The 18,576-nt window shown below is 45.8% G+C and overlaps 1 protein-coding gene across 1 annotated transcript; it reads left to right on the forward strand.

The window, feature by feature from the left end:
* The first annotated feature begins 1,143 nt into the window (after positions 1-1,143).
* LOC122386989 lies at positions 1,144-15,324 on the forward strand. The gene is made up of 5 exons (XM_043376767.1): positions 1,144-1,359; positions 12,184-12,216; positions 12,708-12,875; positions 14,917-14,983; positions 15,182-15,324. The coding sequence occupies exons 1-5, from the start codon at positions 1,270-1,272 to the stop codon at positions 15,322-15,324; spliced, it is 501 nt and encodes a 166-aa protein (XP_043232702.1). The 5' UTR covers positions 1,144-1,269.
* The last annotated feature ends 3,252 nt before the right edge of the window (positions 15,325-18,576 follow it).

The following is an 18,576-nucleotide window of genomic DNA, read 5'->3' on the forward strand; positions in this document are numbered from 1 at the left end:
GTTTTATATGGCGGTTTTCATTTTCACAATATTATTTTTGATATCATGAAGTTTGTATATCTCGGTTTTACGAAAAATAGTAGGGCAACAAAGATAAATTTCGCAAAAAAAATAATTTTAGTTGGAAACATCCATTCTGGTATGCAAAATTCAGTATGAAGCCCAGTATATTGACCGTCCAGTGTGCTTCCAAGGCTGAGTACCTGATATCAACAGGAGTTGTTTACTATTTTGCCTTACGTTGCTAGGTGGTTGCTAGGGAGCTAAGGATACTCTCTTGCGCGATCATTTGCACTTATTCTTCCTCATTATATTGATATATTGCTGTTTCTGAGACCTAACGCATGCTAAGAAAAAAGCGGTTTTCCTGAAATGTGTATTTAAGTGCCGTAGTATTAACACAGCTCTGCAATTCGGCTTAAATATCTGCAAAATCCTGACTTCCCGGAAAATTGTTGGTAGTGATGGGGATCGAGCCCGTCGATGAAAAGTAAGTCAATATTCAAAGGCTTCAAAACGTTATTTATTGTTGTTCTGTGAAATAGCAATGCAAAGACCGATGATAGTGCCAGTGTTGAGCTTTCCAATTAAGCATTGCAATAAGTAGTAAGGTTTTTATCACCTAAGATATCTTCCATCAAATATTAGAATTCTGCCATTGTCTTGCTGTAGAACAGGGTTACTTTCAGTCTCTTGGGAACACGGTTTGCCGGTCTCAGATCGAAAAACACCTCAAAAAGCGGTAATAGACAATGAAATTTCCCACCTGATAGCATCTCGGGTTTTTTCATATCCTGTCTAGAATTTTCATAAATCAGACGTAAAAATGGCCAATTTCGTCAAATTCCGAATTTTTGCCATTGGGTCCAATGTAAAGCATGGCTACTTTCAGTCTCTTGGGAACACGATTTCCGTACCTCAGATTGAAAAACGCTTCAAAAGTCGCAGATAGTAGACGATTTATTCTACAAGATAGCATCTCGCTTTTTTCTGTATCTGGTCATGTGTCTTCATAAAACCCTCTCAAATATAGTCAATTTAGCATTAAAGTCTATGGATTTAGAATAATTTTCATATCCGACTAGATTTGGGCTACCATGTCTGTTGACCGGGGGCCGGAGCACGCCGACAACAAGCTCCACAAGACACTGCGAGCAGTGCCTGGCCGTGGTGCATGACGGCGATGAATGTCCCTGCGAGGACCAGCTACCACCTGCCGTCCAGCAGCGGCACGCTGCCCGAGAGCAGCAGCAGAGGCAGGCCGATAGAATGCTGAGGCGGTCGCGCTGCTCGATGCAGGAGGTGTCAGTGGGAGACAATGTCCGGATAGGAATCCCAGATGTCGACAGATCCAGAATAGAGAACAGCAGGGGTGTAACTTTATGATATTGTCAGGGGGGGCTCAGCAGTCAGCAGCAAAACTTCCCATCCATACTTTTGGGATGTCTACACCTATTAAAGGGACCCTCCCACCTTCAAAAAAGTTTATGAATTGGCATCAAAGTGATGTCGCTCGGTTCAGAAAGAGCGAAAACAAATATCTACCAAATTTCACCGAAAAATATTCACCGGTTTTCAAGATATTAGACTTTTACTTTTGTTTACTTTTTTGGGATCTCCCCTGTTTCTAGCGACTTTATTTTAGAAGTGCGGCGTTTGCGGCAGATGTTGCGCGCAAATAGCATATACCACCGCGTGCTACAAAACGTTTTAGTCATACATTTAAAAATCGTTAGATATCTGCGCTGACGTCACACATTCAGAGGGGTATTCCTAAGCATTAGCCCCTCTGAATCAAAATGCTGCAATTTTGAAATTCAATATTTCCGATTTAAGGTATTTCTCGATGTTGTGAGTGCCGAAACCGGTAATTGTGAGCCAGGGACCCCATTTTGGCTATCTCAACTCAAATCTAATGTTAAGGTGGGAGGGTCCATTTAATTCAGGGGCGTCGCCACGAGTTTTCGACAGGGGGACGGATCGGCCGACTAAAAACTTAAGGTACCGTAAACCGGGGTGAGTTGATATGAGGTGGTGAGTTGATATAAATTGCTCGAAAAATGTTAAAATGTGTGCTGCTCATCCATTTGTAAACCAAATTTCAGTTTTATTTTTCTGTGAAGTGAAGCAACCAATAAGCGACGCATATATAGCTGAGAAAGGCATGCATGTGGTGCAGTGCCTTCTTGACACATTACTTTTTTCAAAGTCCCTTTTTTCTTCTGATTTTGAAACTAAGGAAAAGTCCCCACCCTACAGCAAAGACGGTGGATATTCATTGAACAACATGCCCTGGGAAAGAAACTACCATCAATTTACTGTTGATCCCAGGTAGTTTTGGGTTTCACCTATAACAACGCTTTTTTATAATTTTAAGAAAAGTGACAGGTGGTGAGTTGATATGCCACCAGGTGGTGAGTTGATATGCATGATAAAAGCTGATACCAGGCTGGTATGCATGCAAATTAGCATGAAAAATGGGTCTGTAGGTAAGACAAAGTATATTAGACCAACTCTTCTCCTTGTCTTTCCCCACATCATTCCATCAACCCCCAAAAGCTTTAGTTTTTTTTCTGATTGCTTGAGACGAGGCCTGTTAGTATCACTGATGTTAGTTGTCGGACTTCCGTCCCCGTCTTGAGTTGAGATGTTAGTTTCACAACGTTTCAGCCAGTAACTTCTCCGGCCATAGTCAAATCTGCCTCGATAGTGGAGTGGTTAGAACCGTGGACCATCACCGGGGAAACCCGAGTTCGATTCCCGCTGACTACAGGAGCTTTCGAACGGTTTAACTCTTACGGCGCAACGCCACCAACATCCAGGTCCTTCTGAGGGTCAAAGAACACCTGACGAGTGACGACGGCCGGAGAGTAACTGGCCGAAACGTTGTGAAACTATAACATCTCAACTCAAGACGGGGACGAAGGTCCGACAAGTTACATCAGTGACCCCAAAGTTTTTTTTTTTCTGTGGACATACCTAACATGCAAAAGGCACAGCACAACTCCCTGTCAAGTCTCAAGATGGCTCCCTACAAGCTACAAAGGAATACTATAGAACACCATATACATACAGATTAAAAAAATTGTTATAATTATTCGTAGTTTCGAAAATGACGACTGTCGTTTCTGTATGGCTAACAGCGCGGGAATTCTGATCTCGTGAAATTGATTAGTTTTCCTGCTTGGCAGTTGCCAACCGAGAATGAGTGACAAAATGAAATGGAACAAACAATATAAAGAAATTGACTGGTGTTTTAGCCCTCGCCCGTATTCGTGTTTTGCCAGCGTTGAACGTATAGGGGGGGGGGGGGTCCGTTGGAATCCCATCGTCGTTTGGCCCCTGGTGGAGCTAGAGCTTCGCGGAAAAAAAATGAGCGTGTTGCCCGAGACGCGAGGAAGCCGATGATAACCAACTTTAAGGTCCTAGGTCATTGGTTAACCTTCCAGGCCAGGTCAATTACCCAGAAGTCGGGAAAATAGGGGGTTATTTGAAGTTCGTAAAGCGAATTTATTATTTTTTGGCTGTTGCTGATCACGAATGTCATGTTAGTTTTGATCACAGATGTCTTCGTACATTTAGGCCAGGTCAGGTCAGGTCAACCAGTAGGTGTCCTGCCGGCTATCCATAGGGAGTGTCAAGTGTCAACTACCACTGACGGTGTCGTAACATGTTACGAAGGCACTGAAACTACTTCGTAAATGATCAAATGCATATTAAATTCGAAATCGGCCCAAAAAAATTTACCCTAGAAACATGTAAAACTCCAAAAAGTGAACCAAGGTCACCAAAGGTCAATGACCTGACCTGACCTTCAGGTGACCTTGACAGTTGACACCCACAATACTGCATGGGACCAACATCATTTCACATGTTTGGACGTTACAATCACAAAAAGACTGGAAATGCGCGGATAATGTGAGCCGACTACGCCAAATCGCGATTCCGGCCAAGCATGATCTCGAGAATCAGGTAACAAGTCAAAAGCCATTTGGATCAGGGTCATGAAATTCTTAAAACATGTGTAAAATTGATAAACTCGAGAGGTACTGAAAGTTTCGTCGCGATCGGCCGCTTTTTGCGCGAGTTATGTGCGAAAACCCGAGGTGGTCCGTTCGACCGCCTATAAGTGCGAGGGTTAATTTTGGCTTTTGATGCCGAATTTTGTTTTATGTCGCTTATTTCTTCTGATAGAATACAGTTCGAATTAGATTCGCTTCACTTCACTTCATTAATATTTTGTTGACTACCAGTCAACAAAAGCTCAGAAGCATGTGTATTCTTTCATTTCAATCCATCATCTCTGTCAGAGGCATATCAACCTTGACCCGCAACTGACAATGTGTTTAAATTACAAGAAAATACACTTGTAATTCCAAAATATATTGCCAGTTTTGATACCGTTGGCTTGAGGACACGTGACTAGTCAAGTTCAGAATGTTCTAAGTAAAACTAAGTATCATAAAGCGAAAAAAATGATGCTGCTAAAATCAAGCCATTTTGATAGCGTTGTGTTGAACATGATTGCGTTTTCATGAATGTGAGGTCTGGTGCCAAACTACTACCATTTTTCTGATGGTTTCTTTCAGGATGTGTTCTCGCATCCTTTTTTTTTTAAACACTGGCATTTTATCAACTCACCTCTGAGCTTCTTTAGCCGAGAAATTTTGAAAAATCCAAAACCATATCAACTCACCACCCCCCAGGGGGTGAGTTGATATGAACTTTGGCGTTTTAAAAAAGGGGCTTAATATATACATTTTTTATTCATTTTTGCTGATTGCCTCCCCAAGGCATGTGCCATGAAACTGGCACAAAAAGAATTTCGTAAATGAATGTGGCTTTTAAAGAAATCTTGAAAAACATCAAAATCCATATCAACTCACCCCGGTTTACGGTATTGTTACCGTACTTTTTCAGGCCGATGCACTATCTGTCCAACGGTAATGGACCAAATTCCTACACAGTACAGTCTGAAGTCCAATTCAATTTGACACCGTTAACGGCACTAGACTTTTGTCTTCTACGAGGTATGAGATGACTGAAGTGTGCCACCAGTCTGATAGGTAATGCATACATACCTGCGTGTGAGGGTGCTTTATTAGTCACAACTCACGATATCTTTTTGACTCGAGTATGAATTGGCGGCGCGAAGCGCCGCGAAAATTGGCAAAATCACTTGGCAAAACAGCTCTAAAACACATACATTTTGCAGCCCGTGTAACAAGTTTGATGCCACAGCACCTAAGATCTGATCACCAAGTCAAGTGGCTCTGCATATGAAAAAATTGAGCCCTTCACACACACAAAAAAATAATTACACTCTTCGGCTCTTCGGGGCCAAATGCTCCCATAAAGATGCTTCCTTAATTCACTCTTGCGCATGTCACGCGTTAAAGGGACCCTCCCACCTTAACATTAGATTTGAGTTGATATAGCCAAAATGGGGTCACTGGCTCACAATTACCGGTTTCGGCACTCACAACATCGAGAATTGTCTTAAATCGGAAATATTGAATTTAAAAATTGCAGCATTTTGATTCAGAGGGGCTAATGCATAGGAATACCCCTCTGAATGTGTGACGTCAGCGCAGATATCTAACGATTTTTAAATGTTTGACTTAAACGTTTTGTAGCACGCGGTGATATATGCTGCTTTGCGCGCAACAAGTGCCGCACTTTCAGCTGCCAAACTATTGCTTCCAAATAAAGTCGCTAGGAACAGCGGAGATCCCAAAAAGTAAACAAAAAAAGTCTAATATCTTGAAAACCGGTGAATATTTTTCGGTGAAATTTGGTAGATATTCGTTTTCGCTCTTTCTGAACCGAGCGACATCACTTTCATGCCAATTCATAAACTTTTTTGAAGATATGAGGTTCCTTTTAACCTATGTACACTCGACACACTATTAAAGAGATATACCGGGTGGCCCAGAAAAAAGTTCCCAACTTTAAATCAATATTTCTCAGAAAGTGATAAAGATACAACATTGAAACTTCCAATAGTCAATGCGGCATACATTTTCAGTAAATGGTATGATTTTTATGTTATTCGGTCAATTACTTTTTAAATGGTTCGTGTTTCTAGCATGCCATGTAAAAATTACCTTTTTGCTCAGATTTTTACTAAAAAATATGAGTGAACGGGCCACTTCCATCTCGGCACCACGGCCTGCAGCCATGACTGCTACTGGCAACTAGTCTCGTTGATGGTTCAGGCCTCAGGGTGACACATTCCCTCTAGCTTTTTTCCTTATTCGGTCGATAACTAGTTGATCTTCTTGAAGGGAGGGCGATCAGCAGTAACCCATTCACCGTGCCACTCCTGCTCGAAACAGGACTTGTTAAAACAAATGGCATCCATTAACCCGCGCCCTGCTGGGGGTCCTGGATTTCCACGCCCTGCTGGGGGGGGGGGTGTTTGAACACCCCCCCTTGTAACTCGGCTCCTGGGCCACGTAGCGATACGCGGAAGGCGGCGTTCGAAAGAGCGTCAAAAATAATGACGAAATCACTTCGGTCAATTTTTTGGTCAGGTCAAAGGTCAGGTCACCAGAGGTCATTGAAGGCAAAATTTCGCCGATTTCCAGGTCGAATGTCGAAAATTTCCAAGAAGCCAACGCATAACTCGGGAACCAATAGAGCTACAGCGCCGCGGAAAAGCGCATTCGATAGCCCTATTAACGCCCTTTCTGAGTATTCCTCTCAGATTTGACCTAACGTCAACGGTTTTGCCTGCAGGGGGCAAAAACTGCAAAAATAGCCGATTTTTTCGAAAACAGTTTTTCTGCAATAACTTTTGACCCAAGCCTTGTACGAGCTAACTTTTACCGGCATCGTGTTCCTCTCGTCAAGACGCATCGAATGAACTATGACTTGACCTTGAAAGGTCAACTTGAAAATTTGACCTCAGGTCAAGGTCATGACCTGACCGGAAAGGGTCATGTTGCATATCAGTCGATCCGTATCGTCGAGCTGAACACATCTAAGGCGTTTTCAGCGCTCTAGCATGCCTCTATCAAAAGTTATTTGCGAAAAACTGTTAGATACCATTCGTGACCTAAGATGACCTCAGGGCATAAACAAGGGTCACGGACACCATTTTCAAGTTCAGTGTGTCTAAACCACTTGTAATTCGGTGTTTGGGAGTATTTATAATGTCTTTCATCCAAAAGAGGCGCATTTCAATTTTCTCCCATTGACAATTATAATGGGGAGGTCGCAAAATTGACCTGACCTTAGGTCATCGATATCAAAATTCTGAGATATACATTTTGTACATGCTATTGCTCTTAGCAATCGCTGAAAGTTTCAAAGCGATCGGTCACTCGGTGTAGCTATGACAGACATTGAAATTTTTTATGAGGTGAGGTCACTTCAAGTGACCTGGTGACCTGACCTTGAATGACCTTGGTCTGAAATTTTCACAACATGTGTAGAATTGATGTATGATAAGGTGTACCAAAAACGGCGGCGTTTTTGAGATATTCGCGAAAAACCACAAGGGGGGGTGTTCAAACACCCCCCCCCCCCCAGCTGGGCGCGGGTTAACACTATTTTGGCTCAGTATTTGAATATTTGGCACATAAGTGGGACAAAAATAGTTAAAATAACAAAACACGTTCTGGTTTCATTCACGTGTTCTATTTTTTCATTCTTTTTTTTCGAACATGGTACGTCTAAGCCAATCATTGCTGCCGTTCAACATCGGCAAAAAAAGCAAAAACGTGTTACTTAGTTCAACAGAAGATTGCTGGCTTGTAAATGATGTTACAGTGTTATAATTTGGCATGCCAATGCGCAAAGAAGTGACGCTACCTTGATGAAAATTTTGGCTCGTTATTTGCACTCGAATTTGAGATATAGGACTCCAAAGTTCGGAACGTTTTTTTTTGGGCCACCCGGTAGATAGAGCTGAAAAGCTAATAGAACACCCACGGCTCCAGTGGCGGTCGCAGGGGGGGGGGACATCAGGGCCATGGCCCCCCAAAGGCAAATCAGGGGGGCCATCATATCATTTGGCCCCCCCCCCAAACAACCGATGGGCCCCCATGGCCGTATGGGGCCCTGGCCCGTATTCGATTGTCACGAGGCTCGAGAAACCCACGCCAGCTATTAACAGCTCCCATACCAGTCTTTGAGGGTCCTACACTGACCTCTGAGGGCCCTTCAGTGGCGGTCAAGCGTCCACATTGACCGCTGAGGACCCGTATTGACCTCTGAGGGCCCTCCACTGGCCTTTGAGGGCCCCTAAACCGGCCTTAGGGGCCCAACCGGCGTCTGAGAGCCTCACACCGGCCTCTGGTGACCTCATTTCTGTCTCTCGAGTCCCAAGACTAGCCTTTAAGAGTCTCTGAGGGCCCCGCACTGGATTCTGAAGACCCGATGTCGAGCCAGCATCGGCCTCTGGGGGCCCATCTTGGCCTTTGAGGGCCCTCCGCTGGTCTCTGGGTTCCAACGCCGGCCCATGCCGGCCTTTTAGGGCCCCACACTGACCTCTAAGGGCCCATGCTGGCCTGTAAGGACCCACATTAGCCTCTGAGGGCCCCCCGCACTGGATTCTGATGACCCAATGCCGGCCGCTCAGGGCCCGCATCGGCGTCTGAGGGCCCATCTTGGCCTTTGAGGGCCCTCCGCTGGCCTCTGGGGTCCAACGCCGGCCCATGCCGGTCTTTTAGGGCCCCACACTGACCTCTGAGGGCCCATGCTGGCCTGTAAGGATACACATTAGCCTCTATGGGCCCCACACTGGATTCTGAAGACCCGATGCCGGCCTCTAAGGGTCCGCATTGGCCTTTGAAGGCCCATCTTGACCTTTGAGGGCCCTCTGCTGGCCTCTGGGGTCCAACGCCGGCCAATGCCAGTCTTTTAGGGTCCCATTCTGATCTTTGAGGGCCCCATGCTGGCCTGTAAGGGCCCATATTAGCCTCCGAGAGCCCCCGCACTGGATTCTGAAGACCCGATGCCGGCCTCTAAGGGTCAGCATCGGCTTCTGCGGGCCCATCTTGGCCTTTGAGGGCCTTCTGTTGGCCTCTGGGGTCCAACGCCGGCCCATGCCGGTCTTTTAGGGCCCCACACTGACCTCTGAGTGCCCGTGCTGGCTGTAAGGACCCACCTTAGCCTCTGAGGGCCCCGCACGGGCTTCTGAAGACCTGATGCCGGTCTCTAAGGGCCCGCATCGGCCTAGTCTGAAGGCCCATCTTGGCCTTTGAGGGCCCTCTTCTGGCCTCTGGGGTCCAACGCCGGCCCATGTCGGTCTTTTAGGGCCCCACCCTAACCTCTGAGGGCTCCATGCTGGCCTGTAAGGACCCATATTAGCCTCTGAGTGCCCAATTCGGTCTCTGATGGTCACAAACTGCCCTTTGCAGGCCCTGTACTGGTCTCTGAGGGCTCTAAACTGGCCCCTAAGAGCCCAAACCAGCCTCTAAAGATCCCACGACCCACACCGGCCTCTGATGGTCCCATTTCTGTCTCTGGGACCGAAACTGCCCTTATGTGCCTCTGAGGGCCCCGTACTGGCTTCTGAAGGATCGATGTCGGCTTCTGAGGACCCATACCGGTCTTTAAGTGCCTCATACCGACACCTGAGGCCCCACACTAGCCTCTGAGGGGCCTGCAAACTGGCCTATGTGGTCTCTACACCGGCCACTGATGGCCCTATTATGTTCTCTGGGGGCTCAAGCCTTACCTTTGGGCGTCACGCACTTGCTTATGAAGACCCACATCAGCCTCTGGGGCCCTACTTGGGGCCTTTGAGGCCCTTCGCTGACCCTTGGGTCCAACGCCGGCCTCTGGGGGTCTGGCACCGTACTCTAAGGGCCCCATTGCAGCCTCTAGGCGATAGGTATCGCCGAAGCGCTATCGATGGGCCCATAAGTGTAGGAACCATGGGTGCAGTGGGCGCAGTTGCACCAACAATAATTCTGCAGTGAGTGCAGACAATGTATTCTGCATCCACAATAATCTGGAACAAAACCCCCTTTCCTCAGCAACACTACTTTCCATGCAGCACGACAAATTTAGGATATTTTGCCCACTATCCGTCTTTCGAAGCATTTGCTACTGTAATGGTCTTCAAAACTTGCATTTGTGCTCAAGTAAAAAAAAGATTAAACGGAAGTCGGAACACATGTGATTGAACAGTGAACAGATACCGATGACCCACTGTTAAAAGTTTTAGCACAATGATCTTAAAAAATGGCAAAGTTTTTTTTTGCAAAGAAAATGGCAAAGTTAGCCGCCTTTACTTTTGCGGTAGTCCATTCACAGTTGCGTGAATTATTGACATAATCAACAAAATGCACTTTTCGGTACCTTTTCGACATGGTGCACCCTCAAAGCTCTCAATGAGCCTCCGCTCGGGTGCCGCTCCCTATCCCCCCCCCCCGCTTCACCGGCCATGGCCTAGATTTCTGCACCCGTGCACTACGCCCGTGGGCCCCTTTAAGCTAGCACCGGGCCCCCCGGGTCAGCGCAGGGGCCCCTTTGCCAAGTTGGCCCCCCCCCCCCCAAACTCCAAGTCTGCGACCGCCCCTGCACGGCTCTGAGCAAAGAGGCTACTATGTCAGTTATGACACTCACGGAAAAGGTCATGTTGCATGTCATTCTTGTTTAGCTGAACACACCTATGGTGTTTTCAGCGCTCTAGCATGTTTCTAACTAAAGTTATGATAAAAAACTGGTGGAGATGTTTCATGACCTGATATAACCTCAGGGGCATACAAGGGGCACGGGTGCAATTTTCCGGTTCAGTGTGTCATGTTTACCTGTGTCACGACCTTACTTAATTGACCTTAATTGACCTGACCTTAGGTCACCGTTATAAAAATTCCGAGATGTAGGAATTATTTAGATTGATTGCCTAATGCAACCGAGTTTCAAACTTCTGGGACTTAAACTATAGGAATGACAGAATCACAAAGCGTTTTTAGAGGTATGGTTACTTAACGTGGTCTTCTTTACACGCGCAAAAACTGGCAGGTGTGGCAACAAACTCGGGCGAAACACAGACTCGGTCTCAAACACAGAACAGCGTTATTCAAACTGGTTTGAAACTGATTTGCTTGCCTTGTTCTTGTGTGTAGGTATGTATTGTTTTAACCCTCGCCAGCCGAGGGGGTGCCGCCCTCCCCCCATAGGTTTTTGTTTTTCGCGATAGCTCGGGACACGCCGGGGATAGAGAGCTGAAAATTGGCATAACTGACCTTTGATTCATGCTGTCCCAGCCCGGAGGGAGCTTGGGGATACCTTCCCGGCGCTCCGGACGGGCCGCGGCGCCCCGCCCGCCCCTCCTCGCAGTGCACCATAGCACAACCACAGATCCGTTGCACAACGCAGTGCGAGGCAGGGCCCCTGACGGCCGGCCGGGCATACAGACAACAGCGTTCTGGCCACTCGCATATACCTACCCGGCCGGCCGACCGGTCCCACAGAAGCTTCTGATGGACCGGTCACGGGTTGGTCCGGATGGGAAGAGCAGGGCGCCAGTCACACATGATGTGCTGCATATATCACAGGCCACTCATCACGTTCACCGGTTGGGATTTTTTTTTTTTGGCTGCAAGAAGAGGTTCTTCCTTTGCGGGGCCTGCTGGTGAACTCTGACACAAGTTCATGGCGGTCCGCCTTTAGGACATCCTCCGAATACTTCGCACAAATCTCCGTGTGGTCATGTTTATCATGTTAACCATCGCCCGTATTGGTGTTTTTTTTTTTCATCCGCGAACGTATATGAGGGGGGTCCCCTGGACCCCTCTGCCGTTTCGCCCCTGATCGAGCTAGAGCTTTGCGGAAAAAAACGAGCGTGCTGCCCGTGACGAGAGAGCGCCGATGATACCAAATTTTAAGGTCCTATAAGGTCATTGGTTGACCTTCCAGGTCAGGTCAATGACAAAAAAGTCGGGAACATCGGGACCTGTTAGAACGTCGTCAAGTGTGGCTGCTATGGATTTTTCGGGCGAGGGTTTTAGGGTGTTTACTGTTTACAAGTCCATGATCATCCCCAAACCTGGAAACGCATGTATTGATGGAAAATGAAGAAATTGGATGTTAATATTCTGCTATTTGTGTGTGTTTTGTCAAGAAGTACAAATTAATGAAGGGGGGCTCTAAGCTTCCCAGGGGGGCTCAGTTCAGCACAGGGGGGGCTCAAGCCCCCCAAAGAGATATAAAGTTACGCCCCTGGAGAACAGGAACCTGATTTGCGTTGTGATCCAGGTAAGCACTAGTCAAGCGTTATTTTTCGTTTTAGTCATCACTTTGTATCTTTATAATGTGTCATTTGCCATGTAACTATTTTCGCTGTCATTGCAGTGAAAAAAACTTATCAGAGATGGTAATTGGCATCCATCGTTTGTTAGGTGTGGTCTTCAACGTTTCGTAAAGTTGTGAGGTAACGTTGGAAACGTAAGAGTTTACCAATGGACATTACTTATGCAATATGCATGTCCAAGTTTCAAACAAGTTTCGCCAATTATGGTAGGAGAGTTTACATTTGCTAATGTAAAAGATGTTTAATTTTGCATTAGTTTCTCGTAATCTATGGTAATAGCCACAATTCTTGCTATTAAGCTCCCACACAAACTTGCCGCAAGGCGGTGCTACATTGCGGTAATGCATGATGAACTATGCATCGGCTTCGGCGTTAGAACACTGATACTGTTTTTTTTTGCCGTTGCGTTGCCTAAACATGTTATCCTTCTTTTTAGATCGACGGCGACTGCTATATTCTGGGCTGCCGACACGGTCCCCTGCATGGGAGGTTTTCCCGAAACCAAGTAGACCTGTGCCGCGCTGGTCATCTATCGCTGACCGACGTGCCGGAGCGGAGCGTGACCGTGCGAGAGGCGGCCAGGGCTCAGTCGGGGGGGGAAAGGGCAAGGTTTTCTTAAAGGTAGACTGCCACCTTTTTTTCACAAAACGGTTTTCACTAGAGCTGAGCCACCTATGTCCCAGGCTGAAGTCGGTTTTCCGAAATTCGAACCCGTTTGCGAGAAATCGGAGACCAAAGTTCAGTTTGATGCCATTTTTTAGTCCAAGAAAGCCGACATCTCTACTGTTTATCGATAACTTTGAAACATGAATTTTCTTATCTTTTGGTAAACATATGTCAAAACTTTGATTGTTTCGAGATCAGAGAAGGATTTTGGAGTGTCAAAATAAAAGTTAAACTTATATATTCAGTAGTTCATTTTTTCCAAAAAGTGTGGGAAATGGGGTTTAACATGGGCCAGACCCATTCCAAATGAGGCATGATTTTTAAATGTTTTACGAACTTAAATGCAAAATAAATTAAACATGGCCAATTTCTTATGAAATCATATATTAGTAAATCATAAAATACCTTACTTTTTCAAATAAAATGTAATAATCTTATGACCTTGAAGTCTAGTGATGTGTAAACATTGTCGCTAGACATTAACCGATTGATATTTGTATGATAATCGACAATTTTTTCCGCGATTCACGTGATGATACTTTGTCAGGTGAATTCTAAAATTTTGTTTTGTCCAGGGAATAAATCATAGGCCGATCTGAGAAAACTTTTTGAAGGTGGCAGTCTTCCTTTAAATGTACCTGTGTCCGGTCCTGCACCGGTAAGTGCAAGTGCATACGAAATGCCGTGAAGTGTACAAGCCGATGCCACAAAAGTCGTCCTTGTACAAATCCAGAGTGAACATGTGGACGCGTTTTTGACTAAAGGCTCGTGGCTTACTCCATTTGCGTGAGAGCAGTGCGTAGAACTTACCTTCATCTTAAGCGACCGACAGAGTGGAACGTGGGAGTTCTTAACCCTCGCCGGCACAAGCCATTTTACGTTATATATATATATATATATATATATATATATATATATATATATATATACCTCACGAAAAAATACTCTGTCTGTATGAAATTTTACCAAAAACAATATTTATATTTAGAGGTAGCTCAATGGGGTCATAATTGGTACATATTGACCAAACGTACATTGTGAACGGGGATTCAGATATGTGTCGCGCCTTTCCAAGCATTGCCATATTTGAGCCATAACACGTTTAAATGAATGATAGATGCCTTCCTATTTGTTTCATAACCACAGTGTTTCTTGCCGCAAACGCGCTGTGACGCAATGCGTGATTCAACCAATGGCCGTTCAGGGTAGTTAAGCTTATTTTGTTCGGTGACGGTAGCCCGCTGCCAGGCGTGTAACTTCAGCTCTTCTCTCATAATACGATGGCTGGGAAGGGTCACGAGATTGCTAGCACTTACCCAAGATTACTTTACGCACTTACCGGGGTTACATGAGCAAGTAAATGCGTATCATGAATGTTTTTCTTCGCTGAGTATTGTGATCCGTTTGTAAAACGCATTTATTCTGCTCATGTATCCCCGGTCACTGATGCGCAGGGGGACACTGCCAGTGTACGGCCACAGGGCAGGTCTCCGTGTCTTCGTGATGTCAGGGAGAAGACGTGCACGTGAAAAAGATAAAAAGATAAGTTGTGTTTTGCTAAGCCATTTCAGAAAATTTTTTCGCTAGCCAGGCTCAAACTGACAGGCCGCAGCAAACGCTGTTAAATTCTGGAATCCCTCGATGAGTGAGAGTTGAAGGATTGAGTGAAAACGCTCAGTTTTGACACAAGTGCATCGAACACCGGCCTCAATGCAGGAGCCTGCACGATCATCGAGCAGCGGCTCGAGCAGGACTTGCTCCACCTGACTTGCCACGATATTTACGAGTTTGTTCTAGACATTTTCAGCCTGCCTCGGCCCGTCCAGCGGCCCGGACGTTGTTTTGTTTAAGCGCTTCCATAGAAAGTGGGCGTCTATAGATGGAACGAAGCCATAAACCTTCAAGAACTGTGACATGTCCCACCTCCACAACCCGCGTGATGCTCTTGCACAGTTCGGTCGTATATCCTTGACCGCCAGCACTCACGCGACAACCGTGAGATGCTGGAGCTGGCCATCACTGTCCTCGGTGGTGCTCCGAAACGAGGTATGAAGATCGCTCGCCCCGATATGCTCCGTGTGTGCTGGTTGACCAATGCCATTTACGCTATGAAACTTTACCTCTTCCGAGCACAATCCCGGCTCACTACGTCTAAGAAGAAGAGCTTCCAGCGAATCGTGACCTTTGTGGTAACAACGTAGTTTTCGGCTCAATTCAATGCACCGCTTCTGGCGTCTGCACCAGCGCAAGATCTCGACTTCCTCAAGTCCCTTTTGGAGTGCGAATTGGATGAATTGGTGTTCGAATTGGTGTCCAAGGCGACAGCCATTGTCTTCAGCCGCCACCTCTGGTATCTAAATGAGAAGCTGGTCGCCCTCATCTTCTAATGAAGGAGATTACGATCGCTGCTACTAAACGTGAGATGGCTGCATCGTTACGAGAGACGGAGAGGGCCGAGGACCTCCCCCCCCCCCCGTCGAGCCCACGTTGAACTTACTATAGCTTCAGTCTCTAGCAAGTCCACGGCAGACTTCGTCATATCACAGCTGGCTTCACAAGCTTCTTGAGCATCCTCGGTATGGACACCGACTTCCTCTCGAAGGATCCGATTCTTTGGGAGGTCAAGCCATTCTACAACGCCGCCATGCGCTACATGAGGTTTCTTCACGCCTCTACGACTTCGCGGAACGAGGCATTTTGTTGATGGCCAGGAAATCGATCTGACCCCCACGAAGGATAAAGACTAACAGCAGCTCCTTTTGTAGGTCGTCGAGGAGCAAAGACGCAAGCATTCTGACATACGCAAGGCGATCGTAACTTCTAAGTAGGCAAGACTAGCCGACGAATGATGTGTACAAGTGTTGGCTGATTACGGATGATACCGCTTTCTCTTTTTATGGAGTTATGCAGTAAGTTATGCATACCTTCAAAAGAACTATGTACTGAGTACTCATATGTACCTATATATCTGAGCTTTAGGTGCTGAAACGTTTCGATAAAGTCTTGACAACGTCAAATGTCATTGTGAACGTCAGAAATATACGTGGAAATTAAAATTTCGGCAAAGTTGTGTTTTTCACAAAAATGTGAACTTTGACCTGGTTGAGCTACCTCTAAATAAACATACTTTCCAAAAATATTTTACACACAACGTTTTCTCGGGTGGTAGAACAGATTGGCTGCCCGTCCCGTTGAAAATTCTCAAAACGAAATTTTAGCCCCGTTTTAGTGCCACCCTATATATATATATATGCATTGTTCATTGAACTTGACAGCAGATTCTGCTTTAATAAGCTTCTTGTTCAAGTGTTCGATAGATCGAATGGTTTTCTTGACGTGACACGATACTTGTTTAACGATCTCATTAAAAGTTGTCATATATTGACTTTATTCAAGACTTAAGCTTTCGAAATTATCACAATTTCATGATCACAAGGTTTCAGGGTTTTTGTTTTATCAACAATGAGATGCAGAGAACATTGCAAGTAAAAATTCTAAGTAAAAGAAAATCGTGACATGGTGAGTAGCCATCTCCGTTGAAGCAATTTCTTGGCAGTGAGGAAAATGGGTACATGTAATCTACAGATATGGGTCATTCATTAATATCTACACAGTGCACTGTGCACATCCACAGCGTCAATGTTGAGGACAGTTTCCATCTAAACCTAGTTCCAGAGAGACAGTGTTGTTGTAGACTGGCACTGTTTGTTTAGATGAGGGCTGTACTCTCGGATGTACAGGGCCTCTGTAATCCATATTCTTCTATGGTCATTACACGAATGGATGACATCCGTGTTTTCGGTGAGCGTTTTGCGTGTGATGTCTTGTCCGTGCTCCTCTTTTGCGTGCTTCTTGATGGCACCTTCCCTGAGGTGCATTGTTAGCCGTCGAGAGAGGCTGGTCGTCGTAGCGCCAATGTATTTATCGCGGTTGAGGAGTCTGCAACCTCCTTCAGGGCAACTATACTGATAAATCACATTGGTTTTCTGTAGATGGTTGTTTTTCTTCGTTCTGGCTTTTGTTTTTTGCATGTTGTTTTTCAGCACAAGACTTGATGTTTTGGCTGTGTTGTAGTATATGACGACATTAATACGTTTGTTGGCATCTGTGCTTGTGACGTTTGATGTGATGATGTTTTTCACGATACGCTCTTCAAGCTTGTAGGCAGAGTTCATCTGGCTTCGGTAGAACAGATTGATGTTGTCTTTCTTGTCTGATGTAAATTGGTGGTTTTCATGAAGTTTGTTGAGATGCGACCTAATTTCTGAGCTGACTTGTTGGTTGCTGTACCCGTTGTTGACCAGCACTTGCTGTGTTCGGATCAGCTCGCTGTGCATTGTTTCCCAAGAGGAACAGTGTGTGATCGCTCTTCTGACAAAGGAGCGAATCACGCTAGCCTTGTACCGTTCTGGGCACTCGCTTCTAGCATTGAGACAGCTGCCTTCGTCAGTTGCCTTCCTATAGACCGATGTTACACACCTGCCGTTCGCGACTTCGATGTTGACGTCCAAAAAGGGGAGTCTGTTCTCGACACTCATCTCATAAGTGAACTTCAGTACCGACTGCTGTTCAAAGGTTGATTTGAGGGCGATCACTTGTGCCTCATCTCTGACACAGATAAGTATGTCGTCCACATATCTAGCGTACATGCTTGGCTTAATCAGTGGGTTTTCCAGGATACGGTTCTCAACAGAGCACATATAGAAGTTCGCGAAGAGGGGACCTAAGGGTGAGCCCATCGCGACGCCATCCTTCTGTCTGTAGATGGTGCCGTCGGGTCCTCTGAAGGGCGATTCTGTGGTGCAGATCATGAGCAGCTGTTGAAGTATCTTCCTAGGGAGGCGGAGAGGTGGAAGAATATCACCACTGTACACATTATCAAGAATGATGTCTATCGTTTGTTCCACTGGCACATTCGTGAAAAGGCTCTACATCCAGCGATGCGAGAACACCATCAACTTGTTTCTCACGAAGGAGATCGATCAGTTCTTCGCTCGATTTCAGACAGTGCTTCGCGGGCATGAAGGGAATGAGAAGCTCATTTAGACGCTTAGCAAGCTTGTACGTTGGAGATGTGACCTGCGCTATTATTGGTCGCAATGGATTGTTCGTCTTGTGTGTTTTCACGTTTCCGTAGGCATAGCCTGGGCTGTATTCACCGACTATTTTGGAGAAATGGACCGCACCAGTCTCAGCATTTGCTGCGGTGATCAGACGGTTTGCTTTTGCTTTAACTTTATCGGTTGGGTCATCTTTCAGTTGTATGAATTTCGTTTCATCACTGAGTATGTCTTTCATCTGGTCGAGGTAAGTGGTTTTGTCCAGAACTACGAACACCGAAGACTTGTCGGCTCTACGGATAACGATATTCTCGTTTTCCCGCAGCTCCTTTGCAGCCTCAGTTCCTTGGTGAGTATTTTTGACTGACTGTTTCCTCTGAGCTTTGCACTTTCTCCGATGAGCAGATCCCTCAGTGCTGTGTCGACGGTAACTTTCTGCTCCTTTTCCAGTCTTAGAATGTCTTGATACAATATTTCAAGTGATGTTTTCTTTTCGATTGTACTATTTCTTGATTGGTAATGACATTTGAGTCCTAAATTCAAAAACTTTTTCTGAGTCTCTGTCAGCTCTACATCCGA

The sequence above is a fragment of the Amphibalanus amphitrite genome, unplaced genomic scaffold (assembly GCF_019059575.1).
Source record: "Amphibalanus amphitrite isolate SeventyFive unplaced genomic scaffold, NRLGWU_Aamphi_draft 000269F_arrow, whole genome shotgun sequence".
NCBI lineage: Eukaryota > Metazoa > Arthropoda > Thecostraca > Balanomorpha > Balanidae > Amphibalanus > Amphibalanus amphitrite.

Coding starts and splice junctions, on each gene's coding strand:
- LOC122386989 (XM_043376767.1), top strand. CDS start 1,270: ATGCTGAGGCGGTCGCGCTGCTCGATGCAGGAGGTGTCAGTGGGAGAC. Junction 12,876..14,916: donor CTCAGTCGGGGGGGGAAAGG/GCAAGGTTTTCT, acceptor CTTGACCGCCAG/CACTCACGCGACAACCGTGA. Junction 14,984..15,181: donor CGGTGGTGCTCCGAAACGAG/GTATGAAGATCG, acceptor CGTCTGCACCAG/CGCAAGATCTCGACTTCCTC.